Source organism: Mya arenaria, chromosome 15 (genome assembly GCF_026914265.1).
Source record: "Mya arenaria isolate MELC-2E11 chromosome 15, ASM2691426v1".
Lineage (NCBI taxonomy): Eukaryota > Metazoa > Mollusca > Bivalvia > Myida > Myidae > Mya > Mya arenaria.
The window spans coordinates 38744256-38763502 of NC_069136.1; the positions used below are offsets into that span (position 1 = coordinate 38744256).

Consider the following 19247-nt stretch of genomic DNA (forward strand, 5'->3'; position numbering starts at 1 on the left):
ACGACCGTTTAACGACGCTTGATGAAAGGTAGCACAGCCATTACCGATCCACCAAATATGCACAGCGAACCAAGCAAATAATAAGAGTAAACGTAGGATCCGGCTTTGTCCTTTATCATTCCTGGAATAAACACAAAACAATCTAGGAAAATGAAAAGTGTACATATTTAATCCATAAGTTACATGCATTCATTAGCTTTTTAGAAAGTAACAATTAAAACGAAAATAAAGATCTGTCCACAGAGGAAATGTGTGTCCCAAGACCACAATTAATAAAATAATCACCAACAAAATAAAACATCAATGCCTCCATCAATCCGGAAAACAATGCATTGAAGCCAAGTGCTCCGTTAAGCAGATCATGCCCGAGGAAATCCACGATGATTGCACAATTTAGCGAAAAGTAGGTCAGACTAAACAGTCCCAAAATAATGGAATATATTACAAGACTCGTGTATGTTGTGTACAATTCCAAAAGTAGTTCTGATATCCCAACTATGGTTGACGATGCAACTGCCATGGTAGACCGCCTCAAATAGTTCTTATCAGCAAAAAAGCCTAAAATAATCCTTGCCAGTAAGTCCGATAGACTGTAGAAAGTTGCTAATGCTGCTATACTGTTTTTGTCAATTCCATTTTCTTTTGCCCATGGTGCAACGAACAATGGACTTATTAAATTACCTGATCCGAGAAAAATGACGCAAAATTCATATGCAATAAACATTGGATTTTTTAGTATGTTTATGTCGAGCATTTTATTAATGAACTTTATCTTTTTGTTTGAGTTTCCTTTGTCTTCATCGTACAATTCAGCACAGTCTCGTTCTTGATTCATAGTTAACTGGAGGCCGCCATCTACTAAATCCTTTGTTTCTTTGTCTTCCTTTGATGAGGTTTCTTTGTCTGTATTGTGTGAGTCAGTATTATCATGCACAAGAAGCTCCATACATGTATCAAAACCGATTTTTTCACTTCCAGTGTTTTATCGTTTGTACATTTAAAGGCTTTTATTGCAATCTTTGAAGACAATGAATGTTCAATATTTAACTTTTTGTCATAGAATGCAATTGGTCGCAGAACAAACAGAACAAAGTGTACGTTCATAGCAACAGAGGTGAATATGTTGGCAACGCAAAGTACCAAACCCCCACTCATTACGAATGTCCTGCAACTGAAGACCTTCAACCCCACTGTCATTACTAACGGAGCTGAAAAAGTGACATAGATTTTGAACTAGTGATTTAATGCACCCGGTTTTACAATAACTGGAAAGCCGTTAGGATATTCGAATGTTTTTTCTCGTATAAAGTGGCTTACCCGTGAAGCAGTACGACATGAATTTTAGGGTATACATTAGAGAAGTCAAGGCTGCGGTGGCGTGGAACCTCTCCTGTATCGCTACACACAAGATTCCTGTGGACTTCTGTACGCCCAAAGTCAACCCCAACTGCAAAGATGTGCCTAAAACAGTAATGTTTATTAGACAGTATATGTTTTCTCACAGACAGTTTGAACTGTCGAACACTATTACAAATCTCGCTAAAATGTTTGCTTTTAGACACATTTGTCTTCGGTTACACTATGATTGACAACTTTTTTGACGGCGGAAATAGAAGAGCTACCTGTTTTTCACTTCGGTACAAGTTGCCCGCGAAATAATCAGAAGATCTGGTGTGTCGAACAATATTGGCAAAATGTGTGGGTAACAATACGTTGACTTTATTTGTATGTTACAGTAACGTTTAAAATGTCTTTGAATAAAATTATTATTGATTATAAAAGACTTAACAGTGTTGGTACAACGGAGTTAAGTTGTGTGGACGAGCAGTGCGGGGCCTCATATATGACTGAGGCGGCGTAAGTGATGTCCCCAGTGTATACTCTGAAAAAGAAAGAGCTGAATTTGGACGACGAGGGCGATTCGGGCGTCGAGGTTGCTGAAATGTTGGCGGAGTTGAAGTTCTTGGACGAGAAAGAGCAGCAACTTCGATGACATGGAGAGGAGGAAGAGCTACGACGGCGGTTGGCAGAGAAGAAACGGTCGGTCGAGGCACTACATAAGTATAAACAACATTTTTCTAGCCCATTTCAGAAACCGACAAATTCCATAACATAGACCTAACATCATCAAGACAGATGCCAGATTTACAGAGAGTGGTGGCAAAACAACTTAAAAAGTTGGATTTAACATTATCAGACACTGATTCTTATACTAGTTCAGAAAACAATTCATCTTGTGCAGAATATTCTACAGATATAAGGGTTAAAGGGACTGTCAAACCTAAGAAAAAGAAACAAATCAGGAATAAAGGCTAACTGCGCAGATAAAATACGGAACTCCCAGAAATATCCTCATTCGATATGAATATGTGATCCAAAATATTGCTTTTAATGAACTAACTTTTACCTTGTTTGTAGCCGGTGAGCTTGAGATCAATTTAAGATGAAGCTACTTCGTCTATTGACAAAAATGGTCGTTTAGATTCATTGAAACACATTATGTATCTGAATTCTCATTTCAGTTTTGTTAGCCTGAGAGCCTTTCACGCAGCAGTATTAAGGGAGATAGAATTGGGTGAAAAACATTGATGAGCCATTTTTCATTACATAGAAACTTGCATTTTGAGTAATAAGGTGAATGCCAGTCCCTTAGGGTTCCAAGCAAGCCGGGAATCGAACCTACGTAGTCGTTTTAAGAGTTCTAAAACTACAGAAGAAGACAGGTCAGTGTGATTTTGTAACTTTTATCAGAAAATAAGTGTCTGCATTCTTTAGTATTTAAAGGGAAGTTGAGAATGGCCCAACACATTTGTGCGGTATACTGGCAGAAAGCTAAAAATAAACTGGAACATCTAGAATGTGCATCGACAAGTCCATACTCAGGCTCAGCCTTACGTTGGAGTCAGATGAAAAAAAAATATGAAAATAAAGTGGTAGATATATTTTTACCACGATACTGTTTTGGCAAGTATGAATCGGATATCAATTCAGCAAAGACAAATACATTTGAAGTTCATGGGATAATAAGTCAGGAAATAAAGGATGTACGTAAATAAAAATACGAAGCATTTGTGTGTAAATTTCATACACTCATGTAAATTGTGCAAAGTTTTGACACCACATGAGAGTTGGAAAGAAGTTGGTAATATGGTTAGGGTTCATGAGTTAGTTAAACGTTCAGGAAACTTTAATTTCGAGGGCTGTAGAATACCTAATAATAGGATCAATACAAGGTAAATGAGGTTGATGATGTCAAATTTTCGATATAAGGATAAGTTAGTATGTGATTTGTTTAAATATGGTTTCCCAACAGGTTTTACAGGTGATGCGAATGGTATGACTGAGATAAAGGATATCTGGAAGTATAAGAATTACACCATGACGATGACGCGTATTATATTTAAATCAGTAGGTCTATGGTCAAGATAATATATAGAGATGGACTGCCTTGATGGTGACAGTGGATATTGTCGACTTTAGGTATAAACTGTCGACCGAGGCGAAGCTGAAGTCAATATCTATTTCATTTTACAGAACAAAAACACCGAGATATTCCCGAGCAACACACCTACAAACAATCCTCCGTGCATTATCAGAATCCTTCGAAGTCTATGAGCCATTTTCACTGAAAGCTGCAATTCTTGCTGCCATTTTGGCAACAATTGTCGGCTGGTAAACAAAGCGCTCAGGTGGTGCAGACTTTAAGTCAAAACCTAAGTAAATCACGTATTCGTAGCATATTGCCAATTACGAATGTTCTATAGAAGGGATGTAAAATAATAAGTGTATTTTAAGGTTGCAATGCCAGTTTTATTTATCATAATGTTCACATAAAATTCCAACATGGCGGCGTATTTGTAGCGTATTGTCGAGTTCATGACGTCAGAGGGTAACAGTGCGGCAGAGGGTGATAGTCGAAAATATTGCCCTGGCGTTTATACTGTATGTTCTTTAGAAGTGAGGTATAATGACAGCTAATGTTAATATAAAAAAGTCCGCGCAATAGTATAAAAATAGCTGTCGTTTGATATACTAATAACAATGTATTAATGACGTTTACCTCTTTGGTTTTCCTTGATATCAAAATGAATACATATGTCTTGAATAGGTTTGTCATCATTTTTTTTGACGATTTATGACAACTCTTATATCTATGTTTCCATAGCTACCCCGACTTATTGCGACTGTATTGGTACTTTCTATTTTAAACGGACCGACTTTTTAAAGAAATTGTCTTCGGAAAATGGTCAAATGTTGATACAAGGAACTCAAAACTTATATTAAAGTTTTCATCAAATTTCTGTACGAAAATTGTATGTTTAAAACCCTTCTACCTAGATCATTATCAAGTTTACTATTAAACAAACTATCAAGCTTAGTATAATTGAAGAATGTTTTGTTTATACACCGCGTGTTAGAAAATTACTATCAAATCGCATATGTCTTAATGAATTTAAATGACATAGGACAAGTCTACACTAAACAAATCATTTAAACCAATTTGTATAAATGAATACGGATTGAATAGCACAATACCGAAGTTCATCTTTATCTGTATAAGGTTGCGAACGTAGTGTTTGAACAAGAGATCTAATCGATTAAAGGACATTGTATCGTCGCTGTCATCACTCTACAAATACGATTATAATAGAATGAATTGCATAGCACATTGTTACATTAGACATTTAAAACTCCAATCCATTCAAAAACAATCGATTTAGGTATAATGATTTGCATAATGCATACTTGTAAATTCACATTATATTTTCAGTTTAGAACGCCTAATGAATAAAGTTTATGATAAAGCATTTAATTTGAGTTGTCTGCACTTTTGAAAACAAAACATTAATCAAATACTGCGGTTAATGATTTGTATCCCCCAAACTAATAGACACTGTAAATAAGAATGGATGTGCTAATGTTAACCTTGTGGATATTAATTGGATTGATGTATTCCACAACGTCAGCCAAGCATTGTCCACAACAATGTGAATGCCTAGAACATGAGATAGTGTGTAAGGATATACCAATATCTGATGTTCCCTTGCACAAGGGAGTGACGCAGGTCCAACTGAGCAATCTAGACCCGAGTCGCCTGTTTTTGGAGGTGTTCATGACAAATTTATTATGGACACACATACAATCACTGGACATAACATGCATCGGTCAGCAACAACTAATCAACGGTGTTTTTAAGGGTTTAGGAAATCTCACAAAACTAGGCTTTCATAGTGAGAATTTACATCACATGGATAGTGATGTATTTCAAGGACTAGATTCTTTAAAAGAGTTGGATTTTTCTGGACAAAAACGCCTGTTCCTGGAAGAGTTATTGCCAAGTTTGAGAAACTCGGACTTAGTCCATCTTGAAAAGGTTGCCTTGTCATATATACAGAATCCCCGTGTGAAAACTATAGAACTTGACATGGATTTCTTCAGAAGCTTGAGCGGAAGTAGGAAGAGGAATATCAAGTATATTGATATATCCCATGTTCACATTGGTACATTAGACTTTGCTTCGTTTGTAAATGCAGGATTATGCCAGTCGGTAGAAGAAATAGTTTTTCGGTATAATCATTTCCAAAACTTCTACAACCATATGATTCCAACTTGTGAAAGTTTAAAGATCTTGGACATAAGCTATTCATCAATTCCAAACTTGTTTGAGTTCTATCTTGAAGACATAGACTTCATTTGCCAGGCGGCAAGCTTCTTTTTTAATATAGAAGAGATATACATGGACTCGATGCTAGTGACTCTTCCTTTCAAGGAAACATCGGAACTTCATTTTAAAGACTGCCCATTAAGGCTACGAAAAGTGTCTTTAGCTGACAATCGGCTTGAGTTTATAAACATTTCTGTTCCTGATATGAGTGATGTGATGAGAGAAAGCTTAAGTTGGATCGATATATCGGCGAATCAGATCGAATATCTATCACCAGGACTATTTTCACCATCAGTGAACTTGCAACATCTAAATATCTCGTATAACAACCTAGGAAAGATGCTGACGATACATACCCAAGACTTTGAAACATTTTTAATGAATAACAATGAACTTCGTTTTCTTGGCTTATCTGGAAACAACATTAACAAATTGCCGTTTCTCACGCTTCAAAATAAAAGCAAACTTGTGGACCTTGACTTGTCAGACAACAAATTGGTGGATTTAAACTTCAATGTAGATGATCTGAAGAGTTTGCGTACACTTAACTTAAGTAAGAACATGATGAAATCATTAAGCGTAGTTTTAATGAATACGTTTGATCTTATGTCTAGAACAAACGGATCTTTGCGTCATCTAGATCTATCCCGTAACCCATTTGAGTGCTCCTGTGAGGAAAAACATCAGGAAACAGTAGAATGGATCAGAAAGCAATCTGGAGCATTGATTAAAGATTCTATTTCTAATTATGCATGTCACTTAAACGAGAAGAAAATAGCCTTTCTTAAAGACGAAGATTTTGCCTTTGTTATAAACTATTGCAAAGTACAAAGGATAAAGGTCATTATCGCTATAGTTGTTCCCTTGCTTGTTGTTTTGGGGGTTGTGTTTGTGACAGCATTTGTGCTCGTGAGACGAAAAAGGCAAAGACAGATTTCAAGACAAAAATTATTTGACAACATTCAACTGGGTCAGTTCCGAAAAAAGTATCTTGTTTTCCTATCATATTGTTCGGAGGATGCCGATCTGGTTGAAACCAAAATCAGACCTGGCATTAGAGCAGGTCTTAGGGATTTGACGCAGTATAGCGGTGAGTTGATCTGCTCAGGTGATCTCAATTTTAGACCCGGGTTCCAGATAGGGGAAGAAATAATAAGATGTATCGAGGACTCTGCCGTAACAATAATTGTGGTTTCTAATTCATTTTGCTTCAAACAGTGGTGTAAAAGAGAGGTACAGGAATCATACGATCAGAACAGCCCTGTGATAATTCTGCTTGTTGAACATGTAGAGCCAGACTTGATGGGGACAGTTCTTACGAAGTTGTTTAAACGGTTTTCGCATGCGTCATGGATTTCTGACTCTGATGGAGGCCACATTGAACCAGATTGGCCTATACTTTGCCAGTCAATTATTGATCTTGCTTCATGCCAAACGTGATCAGTCGCTGATAAATGTGTCTAACCATGTGTTTTACTGCAACTGTGTGTTACGAAAAAAAACCAAGTCACACTCCCAGTTATTCTGATTATTCTTATGTTGTAGTGAAAAGGGAAATTCAACTTCTGTTGCCACAATGTTTTGACATAACGATTTTATCTGAAGACTGCCTATGCCGTACGTCACTGTGTTTCACTAATTCATCGTAGATTTAAGATTAAGTGTTATTAATACGTCTGCTTCATCGTTCAATACACTAGCATCACTTTTTATCAGCATCAATTAACCTTGACATGTCAGGATTTTATTGCAGTTATGTCAGTTTTTTAATTATATTTTAACATTTGTTCCTGAATATAATTATGACGTCACTAGCTCTTGACGAAGGTCACTTTAAGCCTAAAATAAAATGGTAAATGATTTCCCTGCCATTATTGTTCTTTTATATAGGTTTGCATTTCTCCTTATTCGACTGTAAAATTTGTATAGTGTTTGTTTCCGCTGTGTTTTATGTTTACAATTAACATTCAAGCAAAAGTGCGAAATCATTTAGCTATTTCTTAACTGTTAACTATCTGTTTTTGCACACGTATAATATGACACTTTCTTTCATGCAGTTCGATTATGTATTGAGTTTTATCAGTGCAATAAACAATTGTGAAAATATCGATTTGATGTTTATACTGCAAACTAAAACGAGAAAATATCAACTGTAGGAACTAATAAACTATGCTTCATTGTAGCTCCTTCCCCTTGATCAAAACTAAACAAGTCCCTTTTGAACCAGAAATCGTTTCCAAGAGGAAACAAACAAAATTAATAAGGTTGCATAAGTTTAAAATTAGTTTAAATACATTTGGAAATAAAAAAAATCAACGTTTATTAGAAAATGGTTATTCTGTTTTTCAAACGTTTTCTTTAACTATGAAGCTGAATGTTCGAACATTTCATTTCGTAATAAACACATTACAGACAAAAAACAACTGCTTGAACATAAATTCGATGTTATATCATCATTCAAATATTTTGTTGAACTGTGTGTCTTTGTTATACGTAATACGAAATTCCCGAAAAATTCACAGAACATTTCACACATTAAGTAATGGTTGTTTTGCCTCACCCACGCCTCAATATTTGCCAACAACTTTGCGTGGTCTTCACCCTTTTACCTGCATTTAAGAAAATCAAACTGGTCACTGACAGTGAAGGATGACTGAATTATACCCATGTACCACGGAAGACACTCTTAAACTAGTAGTTTTAAGAGCACATATTCCCGAACGTCCACAAATCAAGTCACGGACCTCGGCACATATTCCTGAACGTCCAAATATCAAGTCACGAACCTCGGCACATATTCCTGAACGTCCACAAACCAAATCACGGACCTCGGCACATATTCCCGAACGTCCACAAACCAAGTCACGGACCTCGGCACATATTCCTGAACGTCCACAAACCAAGTCACGGACCTCGGCACATATTCATGAACGTCCACAAACCAAGTCACGTACCGTGGCACATATTCCCGAACGTCCAAAAACCAAGTCACGTACCGTGGCACATATTCCCGAACGTCCACAAATCAAGTCACGTACCGTGGCACATATTCCTGAACGTCCACAAACCAAGTCACGTTCCGTGGCACATATTCCTGAACGTCCACAAACCAAGTCACGGACATCGGCACATATACCCGAACGTCCACAAGCCAAGTCACGTACCGTGGCACATATTCCCGAACGTCCACAAACAAAGTCACGTACCGTGGCACATATTCCCGAACGTCCACAAGCCAAGTCACGTACCGTGGCACATATTCCGGAACGTCCACAAACCAAGTCACGTACCGTGGCACATATTCCGGAACGTCCACAAACCAAGTCACGTACCGTGGCACATATTCCCGAACGTCCACAAACCAAGTCACGTACCGTGGCACATATTCCCGAACGTCCACAAACCAAGTCACGTACCGTGGCACATATTCCCGAACGTCCACAAACCAAGTCACGTACCGTGGCACATATTCCTGAACACCAAGTCACGTACCGTGGCACATATTCCTGAACGTCCACAAACCAAGTCACGTACCGTGGCACATATTCCTGAACACCAAGTCACGTACCGTGGCACATATTCCCGAACGTCCACAAATCAAGTCACGTACCGTGGCACATATTCCTGAACACCAAGTCACGTACCGTGGCACATATTTCCGAACGTCCACAAACCAAGTCACGTACCGTGGCACATATTCCCAAACGTCCACAAACCAAGTCACGTACCTCGGCACATATTCCCGAACGTCCACAAAACAAGTCACGTACCGTGGCACATATTCCCGAACGTCCACAAACCAAGTCACGAACCGTGATACATATTCCCGAACGTCCACAAGCCAAGTCACGTACCGTGGCACATATTCCCGAACGTCCACAAACCAAGTCACGTACCGTGGCACATATTACCGAACGTCCACAAACCAAGTCACGTACCGTGGCACGTATTTACGAATGCCCACAATGTTCAAAAATGTTAAAATAATAGCACAGTTGTTTTATATTCATAATAACGCAATAGCTGAATTTCCAGCAATCTGATAAGCTCTTGCGATAGATTTTTTTCTACTCAGTTATTTTTTTAGGCGAACATTTCATTTCTGCAATTTACTTTTTAAATCGCTTTAAAAACGTTTTTCAAACGGACCCGGTAAAGTCTCCGCTTCATTGTTTGCATTAGGTATGTTTTGGTATTTTAATCAGTTAATTGTGTAAATTTTCAGGCAAGTTCGTATTGCAAAGTCTGAGAGAATGAAAGTATATTAGTTACATGCGCTTAACAACAAAATTATTTTTGAATCTTTGTTTTGTACTGAAGCAATGTTCAAGCTCTTAGCTTCAAAAAGCGTTCGAAAAAAGGGATGGCCAATTTGCCATTGTAGTGTCAGACCTATAGGGCACCTCCAACATATCTTTTGTTGAGCCAACTTTTAAAGCGATGTTGTTTTCATGCGGGTCGAAAGGTACGGGGTTGGTGCAATTTACGTACCTTGGCACATATTCCCGAACGCTCACAAAGGGAGGTAACGATAAGTTATGCTGCGTGCTGTTAACTACGCAGTTATCACGCCTGAGTAATTAACCTAAGCATTGACTATCTCAACCAGTAAATCATAGTATTTAATACAATTTAAAAATGTATTAAATATCAATAGTTAAAAATAAATATTTATCAGTCGCAAATGGTCTACTTTTTTGGTAAATATAAACTTTTAACCTACCCTTTGTTTAAAAAAATGATATACATTGAGGATTTACAGCGACAAAATAATATACTATGGCTTTGGCTACATAAGTCACACAATTGATGTAATTTCCATTTAAACACAGCGAAGCTAAATTTTAAGATTTTACATTTGATTTGATATTATCTATAGATTACATTTAATTTACAGTCGAACCCCTTTGGCACGAACTCCCAGGGACCTGCGAAAATACCTCGAGCCTTGGAAATCTCGAGCCAGGCGGGTATGCTAACATTCAGTATAAGGAATCGGTCCTTTACATCAAGTTCGAGCCAAAGAGAAATTCGAGCCAAACGAGTTCGAGCCAACGGGGTTCGGCTGTATTTCACAATCCCATCAGCTCACTAATTATTTCCTCAAAACAAACATAGAATTGTCAATACGGTCACGTATTGTGACGATAATGCCTCATTTACATTATTTAAATAATAAACACAACAATCATGTTACCCAACGTGCAGTCTAAGGAGTGTTGCCCCGTTTCAGAATAACGCGGAATGGTTTATCTTTTATAAATAATGCCGATTGTTTTCAGAACGCCTTGATCATTTTAAACACGAACCTGTCAATAACCGTTTTAGCCAACTCGCATTTTCAGCAGTGTAATTAATCTCTTTCAAAAGTGACCATCGATCAATTTCATCAACGATGTCAAGCTGCCGGGTTCTGTATCTACGTTGTTTTGCTGCAATTGTTCCTTTCCTTGCACTGTCGGTCCATTTGAAAAGCTATGATGTGTGTACAGTCGAAACTCGATGGTTCGATATTCTAGGGACCGGCCAAAGTATATATTCAGCACGCAAATACGACGTCATAAATAACGATTAATTTACTGACATAAACTCACTGGGAAAACACACATGGTAGATTTCGAAATAGAAAAATGTAAAATACTGAGAAGGATAAATGCGAAAGTCACGTGATACTTTCATTTTTTGTGAAATATCACCACCTCCTCTCTTCCCCTTTCTAACCTCCCTCCCTACCCACACCTCCTCTCTTCCCCTTTCTCACCACCCTTCCTATCCCCCACCTCCACATCCTTCACCTTTTTTACCTCCCTCCCTATCCCCGCCTCCTCTTTTCCCCTATCTTGCCTCCTTCCATATTCCCCGCATCCCCTCCTTTCCCTACCTCACCTCACTCTATATCCTCCACCTCCTCTCTTCCCCTTTCTTACCTCCCTTCCTACCCACACCTCCTCTCGTTCCCTTTCTCACCTCCCTCAATATTCCCCACCTCCACATCCTTCACCTTTAGTACCTCCCTCCCTATCCCCGCCTCCTCTCTTCCCCTTTCTCACCTCTCTCCATATCCCCCGCATCCCTTCCTTCCACTACCTCACACCACTCTATATCCCCATCTCCTCTCTTCCCCCTTTCTCACCTCCCTCCATACCCACACCCCCTCCTTCCCCTTTCTCCCCCTATCCGTATCTCCTCTCTTCCACTTTTCTCACCTCCCTCCCTATCCCTCTTCTTCCCATTTTTTCACCTCCCTCACTAACCCCAACCTCCCCTTATTCCCCTTTCTCACCTCCCTCCCTATCCCCCTTCTCCCCTTTCATACCCTTTCTCCCTTTCCCCATCTCCCCTCCTTCACCTTTCTCACCCCCATATCCGTACCACATCTCTTCCACCTTTCTCACCTCCCTCCCTATCCCCCTCCTTCCCTTTCCCACCTCCTTCTCTTAACCCCACCTCCTCTCATTCCCTTTTCTCATCTTCCTCCCCAACCTCTAGCTCCCCACCTTTCCTTTCATACTTCCATTCCTCACTCCATATCCCCCTACTCCCCTCCACCCCGTTCTCACCTCACTCCCTATCCCCACCTCCCATCCTTCCCCTTTCTAACCTCCTTCCCTATCTTCCACCTCCTCTCTTACCCGTTTCTTATCCCCCCTCCTATCCCCCACCACCTCTCTTCCCCTTTTCTCATCTCCTTCCCTATCCCCGCATCCGCACCTTCCCCTTTTCTCATCTCCCTCCCTATCCCCCACCTCCTCTCTTCCCATTTTCTCAACTCCCTCCCTATCCCCCACATCCTCTCTTACCCTTTTCTCATCTCCCTCCCTATCCCCCACCTCCTCTCTTCCCCTTTTCTCAACTCACTCCCTATCCCCACCTCCTCTCTTCCACTTTTCTCAACTCCCTCCCTATCCCCCACCTCCTCTCTTCCCCTTTTCTCATCTCCCTCCCTATCCCCCACCTCCTCTCTTCCCCTTTCTCATCTCCCTCCCTATCCCCTACCTCCTCTCCTCCCCCTTGACATAGCGATTGTTTAATATTGTTCGAAGCCGCGCAGTCATTTCACACACACACAATGTTTGAAAATGATGACCTAGTAAAATTTCTTAAAACAGAATCACATTGTCATTTCAATATTTAAAGCTGCACTCTCACAGATTTTCCGTTTTTACAACTTTTTTTATTTTTTTGTCTTGAAAAGAGCAAATTTTTGATAACATATCTGTAAACCAATGATAAAAGATTGCTGACAAAAGATAAGAAAGCAGATTTTCATATTTCCGTTCGAAAATTAATGTTTTATGATTTAAACCGTTACTAACGATTTAAGAAAAATGCATAAAACATCTATTTTTGAACTTTAATATAAACTCTGCGATCTTTTTGTCATCAGTCTTATATAACTGCTTTCTATGCATTTTCACAAAATTTGACTCATTCCAAGACAAAAAAAGACAAAAAAGTTGTCAAAACCTTCAATCAGTGAGAGTGCAGCTTTAAGTAAGGCCGTAATCAAGTATCATCCATCCTAGCCTTCTCCGTCCATGCAGGACCCCGCTAAAGATGGGTAGGCTGTACGGTGCAATTGACCAGGACGTCCCCACTTCCCCCCTCGTCACACGGGTGAACTCAACTGTATTTAAATGTTAAATAGCAAACACAACGCTATCGAGGTTATATTGGTTTACCATTGTGCTAATGGATAAAAAAATATGTGTGCGCTTTTTTAAATGAAGCCACTATGGAAGCGTTAATTGGACGCCCACTTTATATTATCAATGGTATATGTAAAAAAAACTATAAATTCAGCAAACGGTACGTATGTATTTTAATAATGACATCATTTGTTTTTATAATGTATTTTAGACCAAAAATACGGAAGAAGCGAATAGTTCCTAAACGCTTCCGTACTAATCATATTCATGACATTCCACAACTTGGAAATTTAAATGTTAAAAGATCACTGTCTAGAAATCGATTGATACTGTGATTTGTTTTTCTTTCTTTTTCCTTTAAGGTATATGGAGCGAAATCTTCTTGTTTGATTTTTAAAACTGTGAACACTATCAAATTATTGTTTCATGATAAAATATAATCTTAATATCACTGATAAATCTCTTCAAATCACCGGAAAACAAATAATAAACTGATGCATGGTGGATGATTTCTGCCTTTTCTATATTTGCCGTACGAAAGTATGACAAAACAAAAAAAAACACAATACAAAAAAACGCCAAGTAGCGGGCCGACGAGAACACACAACAACGACATTGCAGAAATCATCCACGTAAAGATGTGTTCAACTGATGTTACCGAACAATTTCTTGTGTGCCGGAAGGTGATGTATTCAGAAAAGCTGCGTGTGGGTACGAAAAATATTGCAAGAATTGTATGTTTTGTATTAATTTATATGCATGACAAATATGAACCTACAGACAGAAAAAAAGATCAGTACTTTTTGCTCTGCAAACTTTGTATATATTCTTAAAGACAAAACGGTTTGATGGATTATATTTGCAGATAGTCTTTGACCTTATGTGTTTTTGCTTATTAGCTTACACTTGATCGAAGTTTACCATAAATTTCCCCGCATCCCCCGTGAATCAATATCCATACACGACTAAAGTGCAATTATCGTTTTTATTACTCCGATAGACAGCTTTATCAAGCAAATCAAATAATATGGTATAATTAACTATCGCCTTATCTTATTTAAGTACAAATTCAAGCAGCTGAATGTGTCACTAGACGACTTTATTTGTCATGTTTTTATTTGTGATATCAGTGGCCACACTGCAAAAATATACATACATTAAAACATAAACAATACTGTGTGTGGGTGCTTCTATGCAATCTCTATGGAGCATAACTTGCAAAGTCTTCGATGTATTGACTTCAAACTTCATATACAGGTAAATCTCATTGAGGCAAATTACAGTGCACAGGAACCGTAATCATTTGATAACCATTCAGATCTGCTCATGCCTCACTGGGTTATGGCCCCTTGAAATTGACATAATTGCTATAATTTAGTTTTAGGAATAGTGCTTCCAGTTGTTATTGATCTTCACCCAGCTTGGACATTAGTTGGATATTCATGAGGCCTCGGTTCTTTTTCGAAACCCTTCCAGATCTGACCATGCATGACCGGGTTATGGTCTTTGAAATAGGCTACATTTCTGTATTCAATTAAGAGCCTTCATATTCTCATTGCAGATTATATGTAACAAGACTGTAATGGCGGCATCCAGGAACTAACACGAACTGTTTCAAGTGAACTATCAGTATGCTGCCTATTACCCATAAGTAAATGCTTTGTATACAAAACATGCCATGACAGTAGAGCATAGGCCATCGCGAGCCTCTTGTTTTAATCGGTCCGTATAGTCAAGGACAATGTTAGAATAAGCGCGTTTCTGTGCGACGTTTTGATTTGTACAGTATGCCAGAAATACTTAAAACTGACGAAGTGAAAACAAATAGAAATATTGTGCATTTAACTGGTTTATTTGAAAATACTCAAAGCTGTGTTTAAACTAGCGCAGACGGCAGAGATTGTTTAATGTTTCAGACCAATTGACCTTGTAAAACCGTTTAATGAGGACAAATTTCAGTATTCTTCATCAAAATAAAGCACAAGCTCTCTAAGTATTGGTTATAGGTCATACATTACGAAAAAAACGAATATTTTCCGTGGGATCGACAGCGTAAGCATTTTTGTATTTTATAAAAACTCTTGTTTCTTAGGATATGCAGATAGATAATCTGTCTGCGGCGGGATTAATAATATCTTATTTGATATCCTTTGAAATTTAAACTCCAAAGTAATAGTAGAACATTGTGATTTAAAAAAAATCTAATTAAAAAGATATCATCAATTAAGTACGAACCCCAAGAATGAAGGTCACATGGTCCGTGCTATAAATTGGAATATTTTTAGAGCAAGGGCTGCATGATGCATGACGCATTGCAAAAAGAAAATGTGTGACTTCCGCACACACACACACACACACGCAGGCGCACACGCACACACACACGCACACACACACACACACACACACACGTGATCATGTGAATCTGGCATGTAACCAATCATACCATCATTCACTCTGACACTCGGACGTAGCAAACAAACGAACCCTGACATTGGCTGAAGGCATTACAGCCAGACGCTATTAACATGTCCCTTGGGATTAATTAATCAGATGCCGCATGACAATGACGCAGATCAACTTATAAAGAACATCGGCTAAATTCGACAGTGTCGGAATCTTCCGAGTCGACTCACCCGAAGCACATATTCATTGAAGTGAGGAAATATTTTAAAATGGACTCTACGTTTATGCAATGGGACCGATAAAACCAGTAAATAACACCGTGACAAAGGTAATGAAGTGAAGCTAATTAAGGGACCTAAGGAAGCATATATAATAATTGCGATGTCAAGCTCTCGCTGTATATGCATTGTTATGAAAACGTTCACGTGCGCTTAACGCTCAAGAAAAACAAACCTGAAATAAACATCTTACAATTTGAGTGCGATTCCACAAGGAAGCCATAAATATGATATTCTGCCACTGTATTGTTTTTTGAGTGTCCAGGCAGTGTTGTTGTCATGGCTGTCGTGCTATCATTTGACGAAACCCGTTAAGTTCTGCCCCGACGTGTTGTACACGGCTCCAGAAAGGTATGGACCACTAACTGTGGCAGGAGTTAGAATCCAGTACAATTTGAACTCCTCCGCCATTTTCCATTGAAAACAATCTCGGATATATTCCGGTACATCAGTAAAAGTAGTTCGTAAAAATAATAAAATTCATTAATTGTAGTGTTTTAACGTGTAATCTGTATTACTGCGCAAATTCCTAGTGAATAATTAATAAGGAATATCTAAGAGTAAAGTCCTTTATCTGTTTATTCGTCTAATTGAAGTTATTATGCGATCTAATTGCAGCGTAGTTAAATGTAAAGAATAGCATTGTAAACCGTTCATATGCAGGTTACAGACTATTAAAAACTCAATATATTCTGAAGACAATTAAATGACGTCCAGCTCGACGTTCCAGGTCGACATTAAATATCTGCTATTATATCGAATGTCGAGCTAGAATTCCGTCCAGCTCGACGTTCCATGTCGACATTTAAGATTTGCTATATAATATCGAATGTCGAGCTAGAATTCCGTCCAGCTCGACAATTCATCACTACATTAGATATTTGCTATATAATATCGAATCTCGGGCTAGAATTCCGCCCAGCTCGACGTTCCATGTCGACATTGAAGATTTGCTATATAATATCGAATGTCGAGCTAGAATTCCGTCCAGCTCGACAATTCATCACGACATTAGATATTTGCTATATAATATCGAATCTCGAGCTAGAATTCCGCCCAGCTCGACATTGCAGCTCGACATTGAAGATTTGCTATATAATATCGAATGTCGATTGTCGATGGCTGAGTCAACTTCAGACACATGTTTTATGGTTTAAACCGTTAATAACGGTTTAAGAAAAATGCATAAAACATCATTTTTTTAGAGGAAATGTGAACTTCTGAGATCTGATCGTTTGTCATCAGTCTTTTATCACTGGTTTTCAGATATTTACGCAAAAACACTCGTTCGAAGACAAAAAATAAAAAAAAAGTGGTCGAATCGTTAAATCTTTAAGAGTGCAGCTTTAATAAATTATGCTCTATTTTCATTTCAGCTTGTGTTACGTTTTCCTTTCATCCATACGAGTTCGATCCGGCCTGTGACTAAGTACCTTGACCTGACAATACATAACACAATTAGTCTTATGTCTCTTAATTTTAGAAAGTTCAAACTGTCTTCTGTCTTTTTTTGTTGTATGCTCTTCGAATGATTTACTTATCTTTACATTTATTTGATGATATCAAAATAATTATACAGCTGAAAAGCACATTCAAAAATGCCTCTTCCTCCTTGCCATATGAATATTCACAAATTAAGGCTCTGTCCTTAACTTTAAAGAATATGTGCTGAAAAATTGCGACTTGTCTGTATAAAACAGCTAGTTGTTCTTAATGGCCCGAGAGGCCAGAAATGCCGGCCGCGATGTATTGTAGAACACGTGTTTCATAAAAAGAACTACGATTCCGGCAATAACACTTCAAGCCCGTAGAGGCAGCGCCTTAGTTCATATTATCAAGGGCAAAAAGTGACGCTGAAAACGACGACATTTCAATCATTTGACGAGAATTATGACCACGGTTTCTAGTAATTCTTATAAAAAGCTATTTAGCAGTTCATGCCTGACGTATAACGACAGAGAAAAAATAGGACCTATATAGGACCTATTATTCCGCGGTGTTTCTTTTATGTTGTTCGGTGATTTGAAATGAAAATTAAAAGTAGAGTGCAAATATCGATTTAATATTGATCCATCTGACTATTTATATATACAGTTGTTATCTGCAAATCTGTAGAAAATATCTGCAGTTATATAAATAAATGTACTCGAAATTTACTGAATTTATAAGTATGAAATGTTGTTTATAGACTTATCTAATTGTATTTTAGTCATGGTTTAAACGTGCATGTTACATATTTATAAATTGCTTGTGTTGCTTTAATGCAGTATCATAATGGAGGAAAAGTATCTGTACGCAATTTGGAGCGCTATGCTAAAAATCTGCTAACAACTGTCACTTTATATCATTTTCATAATAATAACTATCGATTTCAATGTAAGACCGCAGTTAACCTCGTGATCACCAAAACTAAACTTGTGCTTGAATTCTTGAAACTTTGTATGCATATTTGTCAGGGTCAATGTATGGCCCCTATTTATTTTAACATTAATAGGTGAAAGGTCAATGTTGTGGTGACCTTTACTTGGAAAACTGTTTTCGATCAACAACTTACGAAGACTTCGTTTCTGGAGTCCTTGAACTTAATAGGTTAACAAACATGACTAATACATTGTAACCCCTTGAGCTTTACGTTACTAGGTCAAAAGTCAAGGTCGTAGTGACGTCGACTTGAAAAGGTCTCGACTGTTTATGTCCGTTTGATCGTATATATATAACAGTCCTCAAACTTGGTAGAATATTGATTTTGATTTTGACAAGTAATGATTCCTTTTGATTTTTGAGGTGAAGGTTAAGGTTATGATGTCCTTAATTTAAATAGCGAGTTTAGCTTAATAAATCACAGTATGCTTGGCTCATCAAAGTATGAAGGATATTGATAATGACTCAATATGAAGCACATGCTTTTGATGTCAATTAGGTCATATTGCAAGGTTGTAATATCCTTTACTTCAGATAAGTATAGTTTCATATGCATAAATGATAGCAAAATAAATCTAAATTGTATGTATTTGTTATGATTTATTTTTCACTTAATCCTACGCGTCACAATATAAATAGGACGGTTGAGCAGGAACAGTAGATGACCCCTATTATGTTCGAAGTCAAAGTAAACCATTACCATGGCAATAAGAGGCACTCCCGAAGGTCTAGTGGCTTGTGACATGTCCATTCGTTGAATTCTAGTAAAAAAAACCCTCACATTTTTGTTAAGACTTTATTCAATTTTTATCTTGAATACAACAAAATGTA

The 19247-nt window shown here is 38.0% G+C and overlaps 2 protein-coding genes across 2 annotated transcripts; one reads left to right on the top strand and one right to left on the bottom strand.

The window, feature by feature from the left end:
• The first annotated feature begins 4789 nt into the window (after positions 1 to 4789).
• Positions 4790 to 7741, top strand: LOC128220463 (carboxypeptidase N subunit 2-like). The gene has a single exon (XM_052928872.1). It carries the CDS (start codon positions 4907 to 4909, stop codon positions 7103 to 7105), a length of 2199 nt encoding a protein of 732 aa, XP_052784832.1. The 5' UTR covers positions 4790 to 4906; the 3' UTR covers positions 7106 to 7741.
• A 4190-nt stretch (positions 7742 to 11931) lies between these two features.
• Positions 11932 to 12426, bottom strand: LOC128219359 (octapeptide-repeat protein T2-like). Its single transcript, XM_052927166.1, has 2 exons — positions 12267 to 12426; positions 11932 to 12101 (listed from the first exon to the last, which is right to left on the bottom strand). Exons 1-2 carry the CDS (start codon positions 12424 to 12426, stop codon positions 11932 to 11934), a joined length of 330 nt encoding a protein of 109 aa, XP_052783126.1.
• Positions 12427 to 19247: the final 6821 nt, after the last annotated feature.